The sequence below is a fragment of the Clavelina lepadiformis genome, chromosome 9, assembly GCF_947623445.1.
Source record: "Clavelina lepadiformis chromosome 9, kaClaLepa1.1, whole genome shotgun sequence".
NCBI lineage: Eukaryota > Metazoa > Chordata > Ascidiacea > Aplousobranchia > Clavelinidae > Clavelina > Clavelina lepadiformis.
This window is the reverse complement of record NC_135248.1, coordinates 10,536,873-10,544,540: the sequence shown is the minus strand read 5'-3', so window position 1 is coordinate 10,544,540 and position 7,668 is coordinate 10,536,873. Positions and strand designations below refer to the sequence as shown.

The 7,668-nt window shown below is 36.9% G+C and overlaps 1 protein-coding gene across 1 annotated transcript; it reads right to left on the bottom strand.

Moving 5' to 3' along the window:
- On the bottom strand, positions 1-7,272 carry LOC143470465 (uncharacterized). Its single transcript, XM_076968617.1, has 9 exons — positions 5,894-7,272; positions 5,492-5,623; positions 4,562-5,308; positions 3,886-3,959; positions 3,497-3,689; positions 3,302-3,387; positions 1,942-2,120; positions 1,416-1,848; positions 1-1,111 (listed from the first exon to the last, which is right to left on the bottom strand). The coding sequence occupies exons 1-9, from the start codon at positions 6,232-6,234 to the stop codon at positions 942-944; spliced, it is 2,355 nt and encodes a 784-aa protein (XP_076824732.1). The 5' UTR covers positions 6,235-7,272; the 3' UTR covers positions 1-941.
- Between the last annotated feature and the right edge of the window lie 396 nt (positions 7,273-7,668).

Genomic DNA, 7,668 nt, shown 5'->3' with positions numbered 1-7,668 from the left:
TCAGATCAGTCAGTTTTGTATTTTACGACAAAAAACATTTCACCATAAATGGCATCATCAGTTTCTTGTCCAAAACCATATTTTCTTCGCGTGTTCTTTCTCTTCTATAGCGTTTCGCATCGTAACCTAAGCTCCGCACAATTAATGGCAAAAATTGAACAAGATGATACAATATTATTAGGTAGAAAATTTCCTGACAAAGATTGTACAGATACAGAATACTGTAATATAGGCTCGTACATAATAAAACTTGAGAAGTATACGTTTCTGCATTCAATAATAAAGCACAAAGAATATGCTGAACGTAAAAATGTCGCCTACAGAAGTGCCCAACGGAGATACATAAAAAATATGTAAAGGGCATTTGGACGCTGAAGAGACATTGCAGCAATTTTAATAAATAGCACGCAACATAGCTCACAACGGTATAGTGCAGCTTACTGTCCCTACTGAACATAGCTTAGAGTATGGTAATATCTTATCTAAAAAAGACTATAATCACGCTTATAAATACGAAGCACTCTTGATATTGCTAATCAATACGCTACACAATACAGCACATAAGAAGAAGCATTTCACTTAATCTTTATAAAAAATATCTGTTAACATACTGTAGCTGGGCAGTAGTACGCTATACTCTTTCGGTATTTGCTCTTTATACTTATGTGTCACAGCAAACACTATATTTTAGTTAGGCCTATCATAATTGTACAAAGACTACATGTGTATTAGCCTTGTCCCATTACAGTATATATTATGAGTGTCAAAGTGAGTTAGTGACTATAATGTGAATGCAAAAGTATATCATACAGTAATAAAAAACTAGACAATGTTAACTAAATACCGGAACCTGAACCTAAACTGAAAAGAACAGCAACAAGAATATGCAACAAGACCAATTAAAACGTTACAAGATTCGTGGTAAGTACCGTATTTTAGTTTCATGTGGAAGGACATTGTCCACAATAGTCCCAAGTGCCGTCTTTATCCGTATAACACCAGTTGTAAGAGGAATATACGGAGTAAGGAATGCACTTGTAGTGAGTTTCACCTTGATATTGAAAAGGCAACATGCATTCCACGCCATCGTCTGTGCAAGCCCTCTCTATACCTAAACATGGGACAAACAAGCATTCTTATTCGTTTATTCGTTTAAATAAAGAAAAGATATAGTTTTATATAACTTATAGACCGGTATTAATGAAAACACTGGAACTTGGAAGCGTTTCGTAATGTGGCATAATCACATCTGATTCTGTCAGGTTTATAACAGCTTACTACCAGATTTCATTCAAAACAAAAACAAAAACTGTTTGCTAACTGAACCGAATAACTTGTAAGGCCTATATTCTGTGGTATAATGTGAACATCATCTATAAAAAAAAATAATAGTTCTATACAGTTATACAACATACTAGAAGGTTCAGTAGTTGTGGTGGTCGTTGACAAAGTTGTTGTGGTTCTAGTCGTAGATGTTGTCGTTGTTGGCTTTCTGGTCGTAGTTGTTGTCGTTGTTGGCTTTCTAGTCGTAGTTGTTGTCGTTGTTGGCTTTCTAGTCGTAGTTGTTGTCGTTGTTGGCTTTCTAGTCGTAGTTGTTGTCGTTGTTGGCTTTCTAGTCGTAGTTGTTGTCGTTGTTGGCTTTCTAGTCGTAGTTGTTGTCGTTGTTGGCTTTCTAGTCGTAGTTGTTGTCGTTGTTGGCTTTCTAGTCGTAGTTGTTGTCGTTGTTGGCTTTCTGGTCGTAGATGTTGTCGTTGTTGGCTTTCTGGTTGTAGATGTTGTCGTTGTTGGCTTTCTAGTCGTAGAGGTTGTCGTTGTTGCCAAGTTTACTTGACAGTATTGTCCGGGATACTGTACAAAAAAACACTGCCGTGAAATAATTTAGTCATAAAATGCATAAAAGTAGATGATGTAAATATATACATAAGAAAAAGCCATTTTCACCTCGGAAAAGCAACTGCAGACTCCGCATTCACATTCACCATTGCCATTGCAAGGCTGTGTGCTGTCAATTGCATTTGGACTTGTATCAAAGCAAGCTGATGTGTCCAATGTACATTCACAAGCTCGTCCTTGCCACCCGTCATTGCATTCGCAATTACCACAGTTACAAGTTCCGTGAGCTGAATGATAAGAATAGCATTTAAACACAAAACTTTCATCAACTTTCACAAGCAGTTGTGTAAACTTGTTCGTATTATTAGATAGTTATAGTTATCTACATTAAAAGAAAATAGGAGGAAATGCAACAAGATTTTACTTTGGGAACTGCGTTGCAGTTACATAATTAGGTTCCAAGTAATAAGTTTATGTGATAATTCTCCTGTCTCACTATGTAGCTTTGTGCAGGAAAAATGAAAAAATCTTGCAAGTGAGGGATCTTTACCAGTGCAGTAGACGGACGGTTAAAACGGACCATTAACTATTTTCAAGCGAATTTCAATTGGCGCAAATATAATCTACAATACCTTTAAAACAGGGGTTCCCAACCGGTGGTACGCGTACCACTAGTGGTACGCGGGAGCTTTTTAGGTGGTACGCGAGCAGCTCTCCGTTGCATGCGATATACAGTATAGTAGTATAACAATTTAATTTTGAGTTGCTAAAATATGCGAACAACACTTTTATTTCTTTCCGTACTAAATTCTCTGCACTCAGTAAGCTACTTTTGTCGATCTTGCTCCCTGCTGTCATTGTTATTAATACAATGCTGCTGTGCGAATATTGGATAAAATTAGTTGTTTTGAAAATAGTGGTACGTGTTGACTATTCGTGGTGGCTAAGTGGTACGAGAACATAAAAAGGTTGGGAACCCCTGCTTTAAAACATAGTAAGCTATATAACATTTTAAATGACACAAAGAGCCAAGCACATTAAAGCGTCGCCGTTATAGTTACTAAGTTGAAAAGTTATTTGTTAATGTAATATAATGACAGCTTTAGTTTCTTTAATACAATTGGTTATGGATTGTCAATGTCACAAAGTGTAGATCCTCATAGCTATGGTAAAATGTTTACATCGGTATCAAAGAACAATTGAACCTTAAATTTTCCAACAAGAGATTGACAAGACATTGTGGAAACCGCGCGTGAGATGCAATATCGCAGAAAACCATGAAGCGAAATTATCCTTTTGTATTACGATTTCAGCGAAAAGGTCTGTCTACCTAAAATTTAAAACTTTCAACTTTCCAAAGTATCCAACTTTCTTACATTTTGGTGGCCGCCTTAATCAGCCGCTCTGGATTCGCTCCAGTATATTCCTAAGTGAAAATCAATACGATACACGTTAAAACCTTTCTTACCATTACAGATTTTCCCACTGCTTCTGTAACAGGTCGTATTGTCACACTCACAATATCTTCCATCAAGTTTTCTGCCGGGTCGTTGCCTTTGAAAATAAAGTTTTGATAAAGCAACGGATTAATTTATTTTCAAACTAAATTTGGAAATAAATCTAAAACAACTAAATCTGAACTAAATCTGATCAGGAAACTTACATGCAGACGCATTGTCCATTGACACAATTTCCTCGGTTATTACATATTGTGGCAGTCCTCGGATCAGTGCACCTCTTCAATGATTCTTCCTCGGCATCCACCACTTCTGCTGAGACGGAGGGAGTACTTTTGTTCTTGTTGCAAAGAGAACTATTTATAGTACTTAAGTTGCGGTTTAGTTCGGATTTCCAGTCTGTAAATGAAAAAGTTCTTTAACAGTTTTCGACAGGATTTAAGCCATACTATATACTTGTAAATTAAGGTCAATCATCAGTTAATTGTCGATTAATTTACACGACCAAAAAAACAGTCCACGAATCAATGGTACAGCAGCAGCGCATAAAACGAGACGTCGATTTTGCAATGGTATAGGTAAACAGGGAAATTACCTTTTTTCACAGTAAATTCCACTGAAAGCTTTTCACATTGAATCTGAGAGAAATCGTCGGACAACTCGTTTTTCCTATAAATAAAGATAAGCTGTTTTCAAAGGTATTGCTAGTTTTATAGTTGTCTATAACTCTATATGCTTGGTTGAAGAAAACATTTTAAACGGAGGTGAAGCGTGAAAACTGACGAAAGTTTTCGTTTTACAGAAAATACAAAAGAAGTTACGCCTTATATTAATGCCATATAGTAGTCATGAAAGAGAGGCCTATATACCTACGAGCGATTTAGCATCTATGAATGTTGGAGACATTTTCGTTATGTACCTCGTGTTACATATACACGTGTAGTTTTTACCAGTCACTATAGCCACTGTTTAATATAATGTATGGGTTGTTTGCTTTAGATAATATTTCTACTGAAAACGTACGACGTTGAGATAAAATTGAATTGCGATTAATTTATAACACTTAGAGTTTTATATAACACTTTAGTCTTGACTTGGGATAATTTTTTCCATTGTATACAGTTTTTTTATGAATTAAATTAGTTTATACCTAATTACCTATACATTTAGGCATTGAAGTGATTATTTATATACTATTCTATACAAGACATTTTTTTCAGTATAATTGCAATGTAACTGAAGACAATCTTAAATCATCTTAAATGTCTTGCCTTATAAGCCTGGATTTTCTTTTTGTTGCAATAAATTTCTTAATCTTCTCAGTGAACTTGTTCAGTTGGTTCAAGAAATCACAATCACAATTCCAAGGATTGCCCGATAAGGAAATTCCACGCAATCGCTTGCTGTATGAGAACCAATCCGACTGGAATTCGGAAAGTTCATTGCCCCCAAGCTCAAGCGTCTCAAGTCTTGGGAAAAAAGAAAAAGCGTCTCCTTCAATTGATACGACATGTGACTGTCTGAGATCAAGTTCTCGTAGTCTACTTGCCATCCGGAAAAAAGTGTGCTTTGTGATTCGCTGTAAGTTTGAATTTCCCGCCAACCGCAAACGGCGCAGTTGCTTCAAGTTGTCAACCGAAAGGTACCGGCGACTTGAAAGCTGGTTGTTGCACATCGTAAGTTCTCGTAGTGACGTAGGTAAAGCATTGCTTCTAATCTCCGTGAACCTATTTGAATCCAACCTTAAAATCTTTAACCGTTCGAGGTAGCGAATGTCTCCAGCTGACGAGATCATGTTTTGGCCAATGGATAGCTTCAATAAGGTACTCGGTAGACTTCCGGGAAAGGTTTCTAGTCGGTTTCTTCTGAGAACAAGTTGCTCAAGAAGAGGATTGTTATCAAAGGACCCAGGATGGATTGACACGATCTTATTTCCTCCCAAATTCAGTTTGCGTAACTTCGATAAGCGAGATATTGCGCGTGGGAAAGAACTCAGTTCATTGTGATGTAAATCTAGCCTACGCAGAAAAATAAGCCTTGTGGCGGTATGTTTGATAGATAAGTTGAAAATTGAAATGCAATATCATCATTATGTTTCTGTGGCCTATACGAGCCTAATCATACGAAATTGGTCATTGTTATGTATGTCAAAGCACAAGTTGTTATGAGTTTTGTAACTTACATATAACTGTACACCTTACCTTTCCAAATCAGGCGTCGACTCAAACGCGCTGTGAGCAATCGCGTAGATCCCGTTGCTGAAAAAACGAGCACTGCGCAGGTTTCTTAAAACTTTTAGGTCTCCCGGCTTAATTACTCTGAAATCGGCTTGTCTGCAAACCAAGAAGTTTTGTACTGTCAATATTGATTCAAGAAACAAGAATGAATTAATCATTAGGTTCTTTGGTAAAATCATACGACGTTTGCCTTAAATTGACTTATCAAACTTAATTGGTTTGTAATTTCAGTAAAATAAGTTTACGTTAAACCTTTAAAGTCATAAGTACCAATGTGAACAGTAAAAACCAGAAAGCAAGTTCGAAATCAAGAACAAGTTACGATAAAAAAATGACGTGTTGATCTTGTGATCTACGCGGTCTTACCTTGACACGACGATATTGCGGATTCGTGCGCCTTGTTCCGCAGTCATGTTGGTGGTAGGTAATCGCTGAAGGCAATTGGTCTTTGTGCATATCACGGTGCTTTTGTGTCTACATCGGCATAGGGATACATCTGACATACAACTTTTTTGTGTTGAACGCTTTTTCCGAACGAAACTCGTCTTGGACATGGCCTTGGATGCCTCCAGGTTAAAAGGAACATTAAAATCGATAGATTGTGACGCACTTACAGATTTCTCCTCACAACGTACAATGTGTGCGGACCAAAAACTTAAAGCCACTAGCCCGGTTAGGACATACAAACGTAACCTTATTTGTAACATTATGTTGGCAAAGCTGCACAATGATAAAAAGGTCAGAGAGATTATATTTTAGTGAATGTGTGCAGTAGGATGTAACAAATAAAATACAATCCCTTAAACCCTATTCTGGACAATTAGGCTGATAGAGTCATAAAGGATGCGTTCAGTAGAAGATTGTCAATGACTTTTCTTGTTGACAACTTAAATGCATTAAAATTTTTGGAAATTACGTCAAAAACGTAAAAGAATATAAAGAAGCATAGAAAATAGCATTCCTTGGATAGTAGACCGACTGACAGCTAAAAGTCCTTTTACGCCAATATAAGACCTAGTTCTAGAGCGTTGCTAGTGGTGGTGCTATTTATATATAATAGAAAAAGCACGGAACTTTTATTACATTACTCACTTTGTTTGTGAACCATTTGTGAAATCCTATAACACTTAAAAACCCAGGCCGCTGAAAAATCCGCAGGTAGCATATTTCTGAGCAGAGGATATGCAACATTAACCACCATTAAATTGTCCAACCCGACTTGGCGGCTGTTTTAAACCACAAAATTTAAAAATTGACTTTAGTTTCTAACGCCGTCTATAGTCAAAGCTGTTCGTCTCGTTGAAGGAAAATGCTTACTGGTAACCTAACATCTATAATTCCGGCCTATTCCTTGAGACAGTTCGCATCAAAATGTTGGGTATTCAATCTGGAAACATGTAAAATTGTGGTGGTGTTCGTAACACACGTCACGAGTGTTGATTCATTGTTGCCATAATCATCACAACATGTTCTGAACACATAGTATTATAAAGCTCAGAAAATACCCGAATAGGCTACCTATAACATTTTGATGCGATCCGTGTTTGGAAATCAGATAGTGGACCTTCAAAGGCAATCGAGTAGCGATTTGTCTTTATCAATCTAACTCCTTATTGGCCTATAATTACAATACCTTATAAATAAACATTTGCCATATCAAGCAAAGTAGAAGAGCGTATAATTCTTTACATAATGGGCAAATGACTTCTAACCCTTCAGTTTGCCCAGCTACACATTTACTCATCTTAGAGTATTTGTACTGTTAACCTAGAGTATCCTGAAAGGATCATAAATCTGCTCCGTACAAGTCACAACTAGGTAAATACACGGCTCAAACGTTGAGATGACGTCAGGCAATCTGTTTGAAGCTGGAAACGTATCATTTTAAGAGCATACTGTCCCGTTTTAGTCAAGATGCATCATTCGCCACTATACTGCTACACTTGAGGAAATACTGAAATTCTGAAAGTTAAACACATTACGCGCGTAGACGCAAACATTGGCTGTAAAAGTTTTTTTCATTTTTCACATTTTTTTACCATTTTTAAAACTATTTGGTCTGTTCGAGATTCTCAAATTATCAAGTTAAAGGCGAAGCCACATTATAATATGTGCGTAGGCACAACCAGCACCAGCAATCA